Source organism: Perognathus longimembris, chromosome 7 (assembly GCF_023159225.1).
Source record: "Perognathus longimembris pacificus isolate PPM17 chromosome 7, ASM2315922v1, whole genome shotgun sequence".
Lineage (NCBI taxonomy): Eukaryota > Metazoa > Chordata > Mammalia > Rodentia > Heteromyidae > Perognathus > Perognathus longimembris.
Window position 1 is genome coordinate 28,773,166 of NC_063167.1, and position 17,730 is coordinate 28,790,895.

Here is a 17,730-nt window from a genome sequence, read left to right on the forward strand (position 1 = left end):
ATGTTTTTGTTTATTTGTTTGTTTGTTTTGCCAGTTCTGGAGCTTAGACTCAGGGCGTTAGTGAGCACTGTCCTAGGCTTCTTTTTGCTCAAAGCTAGCACGATACCTCTTGAGCCACAGCACCATTTCCGGCTTTTTCTGTTTATGAGGTGCTGAGGAATTGAACCCAGGGCTTCATGCATGTTAAGCAAGCACTCTACTGCTAAGTCACATTCCCAGCCTGGCAACTGGCATGTTTTATTTAGCATAATATTTCAAAGTTCATCTATATTATAGTATATATCAGTACTTCACTCCTTTTAATGGCCAAATAATGTTCCTTTGTAAGATAATGCATCTTACTTATCCATTAGTCAGTTAAGGGTTAACTGTTAGAAATAATTCTGTTGTGAATACATTTGTATACAAGCAAATAGGCTATTTTCCAAAGCTGCTGTATCATTTTACATTCCCAGTGACAGTGAACCAGGGTCCATTTCCTCCTTTGTCTTTGTTGGTATTTCAGATGATTGATGGTGATTGCCACCTTGTACAACTTTTCATTTCTCAGTCGGGACACTGAAGACCTGTCTATTCTGGGCATTGTGTTGATTGTATGTGAAATGCCCCAAATACAAATTACTTGTGACAAAATATAAAAACCTTGTTGAGTTAGTTTTGTTCCCTTTTTGTCTAAACTAAATTATCTCTTTTTGTTGTTTTGTTTTGTTTTTGTTGCCAGTCCTGGGGCATGGACTCAGGGCCTGAGCACTGTCCCTGGCTTCTTTTTGCTTAAGGCTAGCAATCTACCACTTGAGCCACTGCTCCACTTCCGGCTTTTTCCTATATATGTGGTGCTGAGGAATAGAACCCAGGGCTTCATGTATACGAGGTGAACACTTTACCACTAGTTATCTCTTGAGAATAAAATGGCACCATGATCTTGTGTGCGCTAGTCCTAAGGCTAAGAACATGGGGCCTGTGCTCTGTCCATGAGCTTTTTTGCTTAAGGCTAGCACTCTACCACTTGAGCAACAGCTCCACTTCTGACTTTTTGGAAGTTTGTTAGAGATAAGGACTTTGCTGCCCCAGATAGCTTTGTACTACAATCCTCAGATCTTAGCCTCTGGGGTAGCTAGGATTACAGGGGTGTAAGCTACCAGCACCTAGCATCACCAAGCTCTTTTATTTTTCTTACCAGTCCTCGGACTTGAACTCAGGGCCTGGGCACTGTCCCTGAGCTTCTTTTGCTTAAGGCTAGCATTCTACCACTTGAGCCACAGCCCCACTTCTGGCCTTTTCTGTTTATGTGGTACTGAGGAATCAAACCCAGGGCTTCATGTGTGCTAGGTAATCACTCTACCACTAAGCTACATTCCCACCCCTTGCACCAACCTCTTTTAACTTCAGTCTACCAAGTGCATCTTTTTCCTAGATGAAGAAAAGAATGTAATATAGCAAATGACTGAAGGAGCTTCCTACCCAAAGTTCCCTGGCACACGTGTATTTTACAGACCCTACTCTTAGAGATTCATAGTTGTTGTTTTTTTTTATTAAATGGATTGTTAAAGCAAATCCCAGACATTATGTCATTTTACCCATAAATACTTGAGGATGCATCTCTAACACATTAACAATAATTCCTTAAAAATGTTTGAATACGGGCTGGGGATATAGCCTAGTGGCAAGAGTGCCTGCCTCGGATACACGAGGCCCTAGGTTCGATTCCCCAGCACCACATATGCAGAAAACGGCCAGAAGCGGCGCTGTGGCTCAAGTGGCAGAGTGCTAGCCTTGAGCGGGAAGAAGCCAGGGACAGTGCTCAGGCCCTGAGTCCAAGGCCCAGGACTGGCCAAAAAAAAAAAAAAAATGTTTGAATACCAAACCCACATTCAAAGAATTCTAATTATCTTTAAAAATACCTTTCCAGAGAGCTTTGGATCTGGGTCCAAACATGGTCCACACATTTGACTTTTTTTTTTTTTTTAGTATCTTTAATTCTAGATTAATTCTTTTGTTTGTTTTTTGAGACAAGGTCTCATAGTAGGCCTGGAGCTTGCGATGTCGTTATATTACCCGGGCTGGCCTCAACTCAAGATTTTCCTGCCTTTACTTCCTGAGTAATGGGATTACATATGTATACCACCCAGCCTACCTTTAGATTACTCCTTTTTGAGAAATTATATTTGGATAAGTAAAACAATCACCAAATACTGTGAGATAGCACTTGGATGTTGTTAAATGTGAGTCATCTAGATTTCAAATAAATGTCATTGGTCTTTCTGGTATATGTATATATGTAAAACATGCTCAGGGACAAGATAAACTAGATTTGAAGACTTGTAATCTCACTTAGATTACCTTAAAGTGTCATGAGTGCATAGTTTGGAAAGACTTGTTACCAGCAACATCAAAAATACTTCCTCATTACCACCTCTATCTTATTTTCTAACTCCAAGACCCACCCATTTTTTAAAGATATTTTCTTCTTTAAAAATTTCTAGGGTCTGGGAATGTGGCTTAGTGGTAGAATGCTTGTTTAACATTCATGAAGCCCTGGGTTCAATTCCTTCATATCACATAAATAGAGCTGGAAGTGGCTCTGTGGCTCAAGTGGTAGAGTGCTAGCCTTAGAAGCTCAAAGTCAAGGACAGTGCCCAGGCCTGAGTTCGAGGCCCAGGACTGGCAATAAACAAATAAATATCTCTACATAACTGGGGAAAAGCAAAGGAAGAGGTGAAATTGTCCAAAAAGAAGTATGTTCATTTTTTGACATGAAACAATAACTCCTCTATATAATACTTTAATAATAAACAGTATAGTTACATTAAAAAAATAGTAACCAGCACCTGTAATTTTAACTATTCAGGAGACTGAACTCTAAGGATAGAGGTCCAGAGACAGCCAAGGCAGGAAAGTCCATGAGACTTCTATCTCCAATTAATTACCAAAAAGCTGAAAGTGGAACGTGATTCAAGTGGTAGAGCACTATACTTAAGGAAAAGCTCACAGATAGCACCGCAGCTCTGAGTTCAAGCTCCAGCACCAGCACAATACCAAAACCAAAAACTAAATAACAACTTTACATTGTAGTTTGTGGTTTTTCTATTTGAGTTTAACTTATTGACTTTTTTTTTTTTTGCCAGTCTTGGGGCTTGAACCCAGGACCTGAGCACTGTTCCTGGCTTCTTTTTGCTCAAGGCTAGCACTCTACTACCTGAGCCACAGCACCACTTCTGGCTGTTTGTGTTTATGTGGTGCTGAGGAATCGAAACCAGGGCTTCATGCATGCTAAGCAAGCAGTCTACCACTAGGCCACATTCCCAGCCCCTAACCTGTTGACTTTTTACAAACAGGACTCTCTCATACTTACCACCACTCCACCACATACAGGCATTCTGTTTCCTATTCTCTTAGCATTGTTAGAGCAGTATGCAGTCTATCTATCATGACTATGAAAATGCTGCTCATAGATACCATAATGACTGGTTTGCACTGTATTTTTCCCCCTAAAATGAATAAAAGTCTAGCATCTTGCTTTAAAAAAAATTTTTTTTGGTGTGTGTATGCAGGTAGGTAAGCACTATATCTACATCTCCAAGCTAAAAGTCTTGAGTTTTTGCTTTGCATAGGTTTGTTTTGTTGTTGTTGTTGTTGTGGGGTTTGAACTCAGAGCCTAGCGGCTTTTTCTGAGCTCTTTTGCTTAAGGCCAGCACTATATCAATTGGAGCCACAATGGCATTTCTAGTTTTCTGGGGGTTCATAGGAGATAAGAGTCTCTGGAAGTTTTCTGCCCAGGCTTCAAACCTCGATCCTCAGATCTCAGCCTCTAGAGTAGCTAGGATTACAGGCATCAAACACTGGCGCCTAGCTTGCTTTGCATCATTTAAAAAAATTATTGTTATTATAAGGGTAATATACAGAGAGGTTGCTTAGTTTTTTTTTAAATGTATTTATCACTAATTCAATGTTAGCCTCTCCTCAGCTGTATAACTCTTCTCTCCATATGTCCAAACACAATTGGTAGTCATTCACTTTCCTTTTCAAATTATAGATACTCAGACCTACTGAATGGAAAATATAGGAAACTTTGAGTCATTTTATAGTACTAAACTCTGTATCCTGAGCATTCACAGGTTTTTCGTCAATGGCAGTCTCATTGAAACCATATGCCCATGGATACTAGGGTTCTGCTGTTAGTGTAAAAATTCATCTCATGGCACAAAAGCTGATATTTAACTGGCATGCTATCTCATACCTCATGGGAGTGGGGGTATTAAGCAATGTATGCTTTGTACAGCATATAACTTCTCTCTCTTTCTCTCTCTCCCTCTCTCTCTTTCTTTCTCCCTCTCCCTCTCTCCCTCCCTCTTCCTCTCCCTCTCTCCTTCCCTCTTCCTCTTCCTCTCCCTCTCCCTATCCCTCTCCCTCTCCCTCTCTCTCTTCCTTTCCCTCTCTTTTTCCCTCTCCCTCTCCCTCTCCCTCTCCCTCTCTCTTTTGAGATAGGGTCTCACTATGTAGCCAAGGCTGCCCTTGAGCTCATGATCCCCCTGCTTTAGCCTCTCAAGTGCTGAGATTATAGGCATGCACCACCATACCTGGCCAATAAAGCTTTCTTAAGATCTGGACTTTTTTTTAAAAGTTTAGTCTCAGGGTTTAAAGAAAAGATTTTGGACTTTACCCTTGTTAATATTTAAGGAAGCAAGACCCAAAGTCATACAGTAGAAAAAAATGACAGAGCCCAATTTAATACTATGGTGGTCTTCTCTATCATGCTATTAGCCAGGTCCTGCCTTGACCTTTTCAGGGTTGCTGGTCTTTTGCTCTTCCTGCTCCTTCAATGGTCTTTGATTACTTTCCTGCCATCTCTATGTACCCCGACTCTGTCTTTTTAATAGCACCCTCAGTTCCTTCATCCTTTGTGCTGTGTAAAGATCCTCTAATCCCTGTCTTGAACTCTGTCCATCTGCCTCTCAGATCAGGCTGGGCTGCCCTTCATTTGAGACTCACTACAGCAACATGGACATTGTTTTGTTGTTTTTTCCCCCCATCGGCTTCTTTCCTCTTCCTGGGGAAGCTACACAGAACTTTCCTATGCCACTGAAGCTCCATACCTTGTTCCTAGTGTTTTGCTTTGTTTCAGCATGTGCCTACGTCCACCTTTATTCCAGCTGCTTCTATTGCACATACAGGATGTGTGAGCTGTGCCACCTCCCCACCCTTGGAGGGCAACAGCTAGTAGAGTGCCAGCAGCTCCCAGACTTCCTGGTATTCCTGTGGATACTGATGCCCTGGGTGGGGGTGGGGGGAGGCTGTCCTGCCCTGATCCTAAGCCAGGTACTTTTGTCTTCTGGTATGACATAGCAGTTATTTTTCCTCAATTTCATGGTGAGTCAGCTTTTTAACTGTTGTAGGTCTAGTTATTGTATTGACTCGTTCTCTTTCAGTCACATGCATTTTTGCTTTCTGAAAGAAGCCCTAAACATATTAATTAGGTATGATCTTACTTCCTGAAACCATACACCCCTCACTTCCCACACTTCAGTGCCTTTGCTTAGCTGTTCTCACTCTACCAGTGCCGCCTGTCACGGCATAGCAGCTTTAACAGTCCCTCCTCCATATCTTCCCCTTTCTCCCATCAGAAGCTCCTCCTTTGCATCTGAAGCAACTCTGGAAGTTTGTAATTCCATGTTTTGTCTCTCTATGATACTTCGGACAATTCACATACTCTGGTTTCAGGGACTATATCTAATCGGTTCAGTCTCTTGAACTGAGAAAAGGCTCAGTAGAATATATTTGGAAAGTTGAATTACTGAATTTAACTTCAAATTAATAAAGTTTCTCCAAGAGAAAGCTCTTGAAACAAGTCCACTGTCTTCACAGCTTCCAATTTTTCATTCATAACTGAGTTCATAGAACTGGACTTTGGTAGAGAAACTGATCTACTGAAGTTACAAATACTCTTAGCTTTCTTCCTCTCTTTCAGGCATCAACTCTTCACCTCTTCACTATATTTGAAAAACCTTCCTTGCCATCAATTCTCACATCCTCTGACTTCTCATCAAACTTTTTCCTCCTCTATATCTTCAGGATCTTGTTTACTTACATTTCATTTCTTTGGGATTAAGGTTGAGAAACAGAAGAAACTGAGGGACTAGCACTAGCAATTAGGTCCCCTTCAACATCTAGGTGGTAAAGAAACCTAAAGAGAGACAGGTGACCACATGGTCAATAAAATCCCAGTTCTGCTAACAAATTAATAACTCCCCAAAGTTACGGGCCTTGAGCTTTAAATAAAGCTACATTGGAGAACACAGCTTAGATTAGACCTATGGTCCAGGAGGTCCTCTACTTCTGAGTTCAGACCCTGTAAGTTGTGATTGGTGACAGGTCTACTCTTACACTAGCCATTAAGAAGGCAGAGATGCCCCTGGACATTAAAGCATGAGGCCTGGAAAGAGGAGGGGAGCTTCCTCCACTGTAGAAAGCTCCATGGTAGCAAGAGACAGGAAAAGAAGACTTTCAATTCTAGAACAGGCCTCATGGAGACCGAGGAAAAGCCTAACTCAAGGTTTCCTGCATGGCTGGTTGACTGAGATACTGGACTAGGAGAACATTCTGAATGTAAAGCAGCTCTTTGAGTGCCTTCAACAGCAGGGTTCTGATTTTTTTTTTAATCTAGTCATGGGGCTTGAACTCAGGGCTGGGTGCTGTCCCTGATTCATTTGCTCAAGGCTAGTGCTCTGCCACTTTGATCCACAGCTTTACGCCCAGTTTTCTGGTGGTTAGAGAAGAGTCTCTTGGACTTTCCTACCGGGGCCGGCTTAAAACCACCATCCTCAGATTTCAGCCTCCTGAGAGGCTAGGATTACATGTGTAAGCCACCAGCACCTGGCAAGGGTTGTGACTTTTAACTCTGATACTTGCCACTGACAGGCCCCAGAGCCCTCCACTTAGCCTGGTCCATGTTCCTCCACTCCTTCCCCAATATGTCTCCTAATTCTTCCTTTACTGTGTGCTTCCCAGTGCAGAGCTCCAAAAGCAGACCCTGTCTGCCTCACAGATGGATGATCAGTATGTGGATTGTCTTCCCTGAGTCAGGCAATCTCCCATAGTACAGTCCTTATAAGTCCACTGCCTTATTCAGGATAGATATGTGAAATGTATACTTGACAGAAAGTACCCCAAAATGTAATTCATTCACTGCATATTTGGTGCTTAAGAAAGTTCTCCAATATAGCTAAGAAGACTGAGCCCCATTCTCCTTCTTACTCCCGTTAGATTCTTTGCAAGTGGTTTCATAAACCAGACACAGGAAACATCTGACCATAATAAAAGATTTCCAGTAAATTCTAGATTTCTTCATTGAACAGTCATGTGCAGCAAGGCTACGCCGTCATTTGGTCTGGTTCCATTTGGTCACTTGTGCAACATACCACATGGCTGCTTTTGGCCTGGGAACTAGGAACAGCTGGAAACTGGGATGCTTGAAGTAAAAATGGCATATTTGTTAGCTGGAGAGAAAAAAAAAAAGTCTGGATAGTCTTGCTCTGTTTCTTGCAAAGCAGACTTCCCAATTTATTAAATACAAAGTTTCTCCATTAGTTGTGAAATGTTTTACAAGTAAAATAATCTTACATTCTTTAGAATAAACACAAATAATGAATAGCCAAACTGTTTATGAAGTCTGTGCCTTTAATCCTCAAAGCAAAATTAATCTCTTCTTACACAAAACATGAATATGCCACTCACTTCCTCTAGAAATATGAACCTCTCACATGCATTATCTGAAATACTAAAGGCATATGCTCTTAGGGCCATTGCATTGAAGATGATGTTTGCAAAGGCTCTAATCATTATTCCCAGTAGGACTTCCACTTCCTGATGCTTCCATCCCAAGTACCCTTATCATACTTTATCTTAAACATCTACTAACTTTTCTATCTTCCAAAGCCTGTCTCTTCTTGGGCTCATTATCTATATCTGGCATAGGGCCTGACACTTGATAATATTTGTGGGAAAGAAAGAAAAAGAAAAAGAAAGGCAAAATTCCATTGAGAGACTAATATAGTAGATATAAACTAGAAAGATGACCTCTAACTAAAAAACTGAGCAGCCTTTCAGACCATACAGTAAATAATGAAGGAGATCAAGAATTTTCCATCTTTTGGTATAAGTACCAGTGAATTAGAGGCTAAAATTTTAGGAATTAGGATTGGGAATTAGGAATGTTTTTTGTTGTTGCTAATTTTATGGTACTGTGGTTTGAACTCAGAGCCTCATGTTCAACAGTACCACTTGAACAACACCTCCAGCCTTGCCTTGTGCTAGTTATTTTGTGTATAAAGTCTAGTGAACTTCTTTTCCCAAGCTAGCCGTGAACCATGATCCTCTAGGTTTCAGTCTCGTGAGTAGCTAGTTATAAATGTGAGCTACCAGCACCCAGCTATCAAGTTATTTTTTAAATAGTTAGCTATTTATTTTGAGGCTAGCTTTCTCTATTTTGCTCAGGCTGGCCTTGAACTCAAACAGTCCTCCCACCTTAGCCTTCCAAGTATCTGGGACTATTAGTGACCTTCTCCTCCCCTTTTCTGCTTAGCTCCCCCACCCCCGGACCCCCAGAAAAAATAATGCACATTTTTTTATAGAATTTTTACAAAAATACTGAGAATAAACATAATCTATGACTTTACCAACCGGAGATAACCAGTTAATTAACATTTGGACATTTTTAGTCCTTAGTAAGCACCAGATTTTCACTTAACTTCAACTTTTTAAAAAAAAATTTAGATTGAAAACGTTTTTGGTTGTTTTTTTTTTTTTTAAGATTGAATCAAGCAAGGTTGTTTCTGAGTATGAAGATGGAAAATTGCACTTGGAAAAATTCTTGTCAACTGCAATAAAAATTAGAGATTTTTTTTTTTTTTCAATTTTTGCTTGTCTGGGTAGTCAGCTCCTCAGAGGTCTGCTGTGGCCATCCAGGTGGGTGTGCTCTATCACCTCCAGGCTTCAAAGCATGCTTCCTGTAGGCACCCTGTGCAGCCAGCCATTGCATGTGTAAGCACGTTCACCTTCCCAGTAAATGGCCTGCTTGAATCCCTGAAGCCTCACAGGACAAGAATGGTTCCGAATTGACTTGAATTGGGAATGAGAATCAGGATCCAGAATGGACTTTATTCTCCTCAACTTGTGAAATGTTACTCAGATAATGTCATCTTTTTTTGTTGTTGTTGTTATTACTAAGGTGTACAGAGGAGTTACAATTTCAAAAGTCAGATAATGAGTACATTTCTTTTTGGACAATGTCACCCCTTCCATTCCTCTCCCCTCGTTTCCTAATAATGTCAAATTTTAAAAGAAAACAAAGACATTTAGCAGTTCATTCCTTAGATTAATCAACACATCGCCACTTTTTGTGTGTTGGTCACTGAGCTAGGCATCAAAAGACTTAAAATGAAGAAACAATTCTTGTCCTCAAGAAACTTGCAGCTCAATGAAAGAAAAAGAGAAGTCAGCACAGATTTATAATGCAGTCTAACAAATGTAATTATAGAAGTTGGTCTAAGGAAGATAGGGAACAAAATTGATCAAGAAGAACAGATGTTGCTGGGCACAGTGGCTCACACTTATCTTACCTACTTGGAGGATCACCATTCAAGACCAAACTAGGCAAAAAAAAAAAAAAAATCATGAAACCAATAAAAACTAGGTACTGTTGGTACATGCCTATCATTCCAGGTCTTTAGGAAATATAAATAGGAGACTGGAGATCCTGTCTGGCCTGGGTATAAATGTGAGACCGTATCTAAAAGATAATCAAAGTAAAAAGACGATTCAAATAGAGCACCTGCTTAGCAAGCACAAGGCCCTGAGTTCAAACCTCAATACTGCTAAAAGGAGAGGAGAAGGAGAAAAAGAGGAGTCTTGTTTTTTGTTTTGTTTTGTTTTGCCAGTTCTGGGCCTTAAACTCGGGGCCTGAGTCCTGCCCTTGGCTTCTTTTTGCTCAAGGCTAGCACTCTGCCACTTGAGCCACAGCACCACTTCTGGCCATTTTCTATATATGTGGTGCTGAAGAATCGAACCCAGGGCTTCATGTATATGAGACGAGCACTCTTGCCACTAGGCCATATTCCCAGCCCTTGTTTTGTTTTTGTTTTAAGTTTTATTTATTTATTTGTTTGTTTGATTGCCAGTCCTGGGCCTTGGACTCAGGGCCTGAGCACTGTCCCTGGCTTCCGCTTGCTCAAGGCTAGCACTCTGCCACTTGAGCCACAGTGCCACTTCTAGCCGTTTTCTGTATATGTGGTGCTGGGGAATCGAACCTAGGGCTTCATGTATACGAGGCAAGCTCTCTTGCCACTAAGCCATATTCCCAGCCCCCTTGTTTTTTTTTTAAACTTGGGTCTGGGGCTTGAACTCAGGACCTAGGCACTGTCCCTGAGCTTTTTTGTTCAAAGCTACTGTTCTACTACTTTGAACCATAGCTCCACTTCCGGTTTTCTGATGGTTAATTGAAGATAAGAGTCTCATGGACTTTCTTACCCATGCTAGCTTTAAACAATCTTACCTGGGCTAGCTTCAAACCATGATCCTCAAATCTCAGCCTCCCGAGTAGCTAGGATTACAGGTGTGAGCCACCAGCCTCTGGGTGGAGGATGAGCCTTAACAGAAAAGTGGGAGAAGTCTTCATATGTGTCTGTGCCTAAAGACATGAGGGTTCACATCTCTGGGAAACAAAAGTAGTTTAGTATGTCTTGAACATGAGGCATATTAGAGGTACCAGATGTGGGAAAAGAAGGTGAGGAACTTGAATGTCAGAGATTTGCCTAACAGGCTACACAGCAGGTCATGGAAGGTTATTATTTTTATTAGCATACATTAATATTACAAGGTTACAGCAGGGTTTTAATCAGTCATATACTACTTTTTATTAGCATACATTAATATTTCAAGGGTATAAAAGGGTTTTAATCAATTACACAGTCCAGTATAGTTTTTTGAAAAATCAGGAAAAGGGCAGAAGGAAATAAGCTAAGTTGGAGGCTGGGGTATGAGTGGTTAGGGGTTATCAGACCCATCACAGAAAAAAATAAAAAATAAAAAGGATAGGCAGATGTCTAGAGAAGTAAATGATAGCGTCAGGAAGTAACTTAGTGGTGCCTGGGGCTGGAGGTGGGAGCCAGGATCAACTCTGAATGATTTGTAAACTTAAAATGAGTGAAATTTGAGGTATGCAAATTATACCTTAATAAATCCCTTAAAAAGAAAGAGATGAGACAAGTGAGAAATGTTGAGGAGACATTGCTTATATGAGCCAGCATGTTCAACCATCTGGTCAGCCAAGGGTCCTAATTGTGTGTCACATTTTTGTAAAACAATGGCAACTCTGTCTTTCCTACAGGTTTTAATGCATGTGGTTCTGTCCTTAACTAGTAATACAAAATATTTGTCTCCAGTTCCTAAGCAGAAACCATATCCTCCAGCTCCCTGCCACCTGGTTTCTTAGTAAACCTATGGTTGTGAGGAAATGTATTTATGAAAAATTGCCTGTGATTTGTGGCCCCTTTATTTCTCTGGGCACTGTGATTCAGCCAATAATTACTGAATGTCAGGTGCTAGCTGGTAGCATAGCAGTGAATAAAATAGATTTTGTGTCTGTTTTTATGGAGCTTATAGTCTGGCCCTGAGAACAGATGTTATTTACAGTTATGATAACTGTTATGTTGAATTTCCAATTGTAATTAGAGAAAATTATGTACAAACAGATCTGAAGGACAATGCTGGGGAGAGTTTGATATAGCCCTACATGTATCTAGCTGACGTTGCTTTGTAATGAAGGAGTCTTGAATCTGACCCCTTATGAGCCTGGTTATTTTGGCGCATACTTCATCTTGGTGCTCCTTGTAATTATAATTTTTGAGTTATACATTAGTTTTATGCCATCATTTTGGATCCACTTGTATAATTGCCTTATAAGATTCATAGCTGGGCTGGGATGTAGCTCAGTGGCAAAGCACTTGCCTAGCAAGTGCAATGTCCTGGATTCGATCCCCAGTACCACAAAAGAAAAGGAAAAAAAATACAGTTAAAAAAAAAAAGATTCATAGCTACTCAGTAGAAATTAGGCATAGTGTCACATGCCTGTACTTCCTAGGAAGATTATGGGGAGGCAGAGACATGAGAAAAAAATTCAAAACTCAGGCAAAAAAGGTTCCTGAAACTATCTCATAAACAAGCCAGATGTAGTGAAGTATACCTGTAAAAGTAGCTAATATTTGTATATTCCTCTAATATTAGCTACAGAGGCAGAGGTAGGAGGTCTGAGGCTGGCTCCAGGGACAAAAATGAGAACCTATCAGAAAAACTAAGGTAAAAAGGACTCTGATTATGGCTTGGGGTAAGTGTAAAGCTCTGAGTTCAGGCATGAGGAGAGAGAGAGAGAGAGAGAGAGAGAGAGAGAGAGAGAGAGAGAGAGAGAGACTTATACAGAGAAGTTTTCTCTGATTACTATAATTGTTGGTTTAGACATTTAGTCTTTTGAATTGTTCTGAAATGTCCAGTCCTTCTTCAGGTCTCTACACATGGCCTTCTCTCTGCCTGGAATGCCTATTCCATTCTTGGTAGGTTTGAGCCTCACCCTTTAGCAACTAGTATAAGTGTCAGAGTGTCAGAGAAATCAACTTTCCATACTTAGTTTCTAGTTAAATAATTTATCCTTTGATAACTTTTCTCTCCTAGATTCCAAGTTTTTTTTTAATATATGTTTGCAGCCATATTTCTCTTTCTTTCTTTCTTTCTTTTTTTTTTTTTGCCAGTCCTGGGGCTTGAACTAGGGCCTGAGCACTGGCCCTGGCCCTGGCTTCTTTTTGCTCAAGGCTAGCACTCTACCACTTGATCCACAGCACCACTTCTGGCTTCTTTTTCTTTTCTTTTCTTTCCTTTTTCTGTCTTTTTTTTTTTTGGTACTGGGGATCGCACGAACCCAGGACATTGCACTTGCTAGGCAAGTGCTTTGCCACTAAGCTACATCCCAGCCCTCTGGCTTTTATTTTTTCTATATATGTGGTGCTGAGGAATCGAACCCAGGACTTCATGTATGTGAGGCAAGTACTCTACCACTAGGCGATATTTATTCCCAGTCCTGCTGCCATATTTCAAAGTTATAGTATAGTATCCTATACATAGTAGATGTCCAGTAGTATTTTATGAACATTTGAGTGAACAAGAATGAATGCATACATTGTGAGCACTGAGTTTTGGAAATGTTCATTTCTCCTTTTCTGCTTTGGCTGTACCCTTCTTGATTAAAGCTGTGTATTTGTAAATGTCCTGATGGCATGCATTTTTGTACTAACATTCCCCCATTATATAATATGTTTCCTTCCTTTGATTTTACTTGTTTATTCTACATGTATTGTAAATTCTTATAGCCCACTCAGTCTTTTTGGAAGAAAAAGTAACAAACCACTGGATATAGAAGAAAAAAAAAGGGAACAAAGGGGAAATGTCAGTGCCTTTAACCTGCTGCAGAAGGGACTTTTTTTTCTTTGTTTTAATTAAGAAAAGGGAAATATTTTCCCCTAATCTGTCAGAAAGACAGCAAATAGAAAGTTTACCCTTTTCTTGGGATGTTGTTGTGCTTGGTAGGAGGCAAGAGATACTGGGTGGTAGGGCCTACTGGCCCACTGACCGGGTGGGCCTGGGCCTTCACTGAGTTCCATCCCTGGGCAATTTGGGCAGAGCCAGCAGGAGCTTGTTGTGTTATTGTAAGAAGGAGAAAGAAATGAACTTGTCCTCTTGTGTTACAGATTCAGTGGTTCTTTCCTTTGACTCCGCTGGACAAACACTAGGCTCAGGTACCAATTCTTCCCCCTCTATCGTCTTTCCAGCTCCCCAAATTGGCCATATTTGTAGTGGATCTAATGAGGTGAAAGTATGTGGGGAGAGAAAAGGACTATTTCACAGTTGTGGGACAGTTTCAAAAATGTTTCCTAGGGCTTCACAGTCGACAGAAAAAAATAGGGACACATGGTTCAGAGCACTTCTCCAGTTGCCTTGAAAGTGTATACTGATTGGCTGGGCCTAGTGGTATACATCTGTTCTGTTAGCTACTGGGGAAGTAGAAACAGGAGGGTCAAGAGTTTAAGGTCGGACTGAGCAAAGCTAGCGAGACTCTATCTCAAAACAAAATATGCTGTGATGCATGGCAACAAAACGGTCTAGATCCATAGGAAGGATATCTGTTCTCTGTGCTCATGTCTCCCTCAGAGAGTGGGGCAGAGGGCATCGAGTGATTACAGCCTGGACACAATAAGCTTCAGGGCTCTCCTGCAGAGTGCTGGGCTCTTATAGTTTCCTGAGAACATACACTAATGTTTTGTTTTGCTTTTTATTGAGGTTTTGTTTTGTTTATTTGGCAGTACTGGGTTTTGAATTCAGGGCCTTGTGCTTGCTAGATGCACCCACTCTTGTACTTGAGTCATACCTTCAGGCCACCATTCTGTGGAATGTTTACACATAAGCCCCAGATGCTTAAGTACTGACCCTCCCCCAGGAGAGGAGTACCACTCTTGTCTGTACGCTATATCAAATGCAGGCAAGCAACACATCCACTCTTTCTGCTGTTTACAGTGTAGGACACATAGGAAGGCACATCACCCTTTGACCCAGACTCACCACCAGAAGAGGATGGCTTTGCCAGTTGGGGGCAGTCCACCTGCTCCATCCCATTCAAAGCTTTTATACCTCTGGTTATAGTAAATAAACTTGTGCTCAAATATGTGAAATAACCTATTCAAGGCCATTCAGCTCCATGTGTCTGTAGAACTCATTCTCTCCCCTTCCAGCTGTTAGCTCACACATCATATGCTTGAGGTACCTCCACCAAAATGCTGCTGCAAAGAGGCACTTCCAGATAGAGTGGACAGACAGGAAGATGTCCTAAATAGACCCATAGTTGTATCTATCTGTTATAGAAAAAGATTGATCAATTTTACTACATTAAATTAGAACATATTAATGTGGCCCGTATCAACCAGCTCTTATGCTAGTATGTTCATAGATTTGTTGCCAGGAAAATAGAATTAGGGACAATCATTTTGCCTGTGAAATCTTAAATGATATTTGAAATTTTAAAAAATGTCTGGAGACTTCAAATTTGTTAGAGGCTCACATATCCCTAAGCATAGTAAACCTCAAAATATCCATACCCAGATATACCATAAGCAAGCTTCTGGAAATTAAAACAATGAATCAAATGTTTAAAAATATCCTTAAAAACAAACATTATCTGTAAGGAAACAGACTCTCAGATAACTTTGGATGAAATAAGAAACTATGGATTTGTGATAAAACCCCCATATCACCTTTCCTTATGAAATCTCTATACTGACAGGTAGTGATGCTTTGGGGCTCCAGAAATGACTGTCAGTTTAGAGCCTGTGTCTGTTCATCTCAAAAAAAAAAAAAAAAAAAAAAAGTCAGGGGCTGGGGATATAGCCTAGTGGCAAGAGTGCCTGCCTCGGATACACGAGGCCCTAGGTTCGATTCCCCAGCACCACATATACAGAAAACGGCCAGAAGCGGCACTGTGGCTCAAGTGGCAGAGTGCTAGCCTTGAGCGGGAAGAAGCCAGGGACAGTGCTCAGGCCCTGAGTCCAAGGCCCAGGACTGGCCAAAAAAAAAAAAAAAAAAAAAAAAAAAAAAGTCTGAATAAATTTCCAAAGGAAAAAAATACAACATTAAAAGTAAGAATTTCTCTTGGTGGGCATAATATATACCAATAATCTTAGCATTTGAGAGGCAGAGGCAGGAGGATCACAATTTGAGGCTACCCTGGGCTACGTAGCAAGACTTATCTAAAAAAAAAACGAGGGCTGAGAATGTGACTCATTAGCCAAGTACTGGCCTAATATGTGCAAAGCCCTGGGTTCTGGTCCCAGCACAGCCACCCCCAAATGTTAACCTCTTCTCTGAATCAAAAGACTATTGAGAATGAAAAATGGTACTTATAAGATGATTGACAAAGGTTGGGGTTTTTTTTGTTTGTTTGTTTTTTGGTCAGTCATGGGGCTTAAACTCAGGGCCGGGGCACTGTCCGTGAGCTTTTTACACTCAAGTCCAGTGCTCTACTCCCTTGAGCCAAAGTATGACTTCTGGTTTTCTGGGGCTTAATTGGGGAGAAAGTCTCATGGACTTTCCTGCCCAGGCTGGCTTTGAACTGTGATCTTCAGATCTCAGCCTCCTAAAGAACTACAAAAATCAATAGGAATAAAGAACAACTTAGAATCACAGAAATGAGTGAAAGACTTGAGCAGGCACTTTGTGAAAGAAGAAACCCATATGGCCAATAAACTTATATTAAGGTATTCAATTGTATTAGTACCTGGAGAACTGTAAACTAGGAACTCAGTGAAATATCACTATATATTTCCTAAGCAGCACAAGTTGTTAAGTTTTAACAGTTTAGTGTGAATAAGAATATGATATAGGCGTTTTGTTTTGTTTTGTTTTGTTTTTTGCCAGTCCTGGGGCTTAAACTAGGGCCTGAGCACTGTCCCTGGCTTCTTTTTGCTCAAGGCTAGCACTCTACCACTTGAGCCATAGTGCCACTTCCAGCCTTTTCTGTTTGTGTGGTGATGAGGAATTGAACCCAGGGATTCATGCATGCTAGGCAAGCACTCTACTGCTAAGCCACATTCCCCGAGCTCATATTCTTACCCAAATAGTTCTTGCCTTTTCTATTCTCATTAATTTCTAGTTCGTGATCCTTAACTTTTTTTTCTCTTGGAGTTATAGAAAGAACTTAAGAAGCAGGTACAGTGGTCATGCCTAAAACCTCAGCTACTTGGGAGGTAGAGATCAGAGAGATCAAGTTTGAGTCCAGTTCAAGTAATTAGTTAGTGAGACCCTCATCTCAACAGACAAGCTGAGCATGTTGGTCCAACACCTGTGATACTTGCTATGTAGGAAGCAGTAGCTAAGAGGATCACAGTCTGAGGGTGGCAAACATAGGCAAACATAAAATCTTATCTGAAAAAAAGTGAAACAGAAAGGTCTGGGGATATTGCTCAAATGTGAGTGCCTTCCTAGCTGTGTTCAAACCCAGGAACTTACACACACACACACACACACACACACACACACACACACCAAATATATATGTACTAGGTTAAGTATGCAAAAAGCTGTGGACCATGGGATATGGCTCCCAGTAGAGGATAAATTCAAGTTGATTCAAAGTCAGCTTTAAATCAGGACTGTGTCTCAGTTTACCTTATTCTCAGTTCTACCTTATTCATTCTCCCATGAAGCATTTGCCTGCAGTTTTGCTCTCTCATGCTCAGATCAATCCTGGCAGGAGCTCTAGGAGGAAGAGCTGGGCATAACGTGTTGCCAAAAACATTTTAGAACTTCAGCAAGATAACTTTGGACTTGGTCCCTGCTTTGCTTTCTTTTTGTTAGTGTGGGTAATTAAAAGTAGGAAAAAAAGATTCCAGTTCCAGATAGAGTGCGGCGTATATGCACCCTGTCCTGGTCACTGAGTGCAGCTAACAACCTGGACCGAATGCACTTTGGAACTATTTGAGGACTGTGAAGCATAACATAAATAGTAGCAGACAGATTGGGAAGAAAACCAAAATTTGGTATATTACCAAACTAGCAGTTTATTTCCCAGTTTTCCTCCAGTGCTCTATGATCTGAATCAGGACTCAGCCCAACACCTGATGGACAGCAGGGTACAACAAAAAT

The 17,730-nt window shown here is 40.9% G+C and overlaps 1 protein-coding gene across 4 annotated transcripts in view; it reads left to right on the forward strand.

The window, feature by feature from the left end:
- The window catches only part of St3gal3 (ST3 beta-galactoside alpha-2,3-sialyltransferase 3), a 170,090-nt gene that overhangs the window by 57,271 nt on the left and 95,089 nt on the right, over nt 1-17,730 (forward strand). For 2 of the 4 annotated variants that reach the window (XM_048351110.1, XM_048351113.1), the window contains exon 3: nt 13,788-13,835. The exons of the other annotated variants lie outside the window; for them this stretch is intronic. In XM_048351110.1, coding sequence (XP_048207067.1) covers nt 13,788-13,835 — 48 coding nt within the window. The remainder of the gene's footprint in view (nt 1-13,787; nt 13,836-17,730) is intronic. 4 annotated transcript variants of the gene reach the window in all.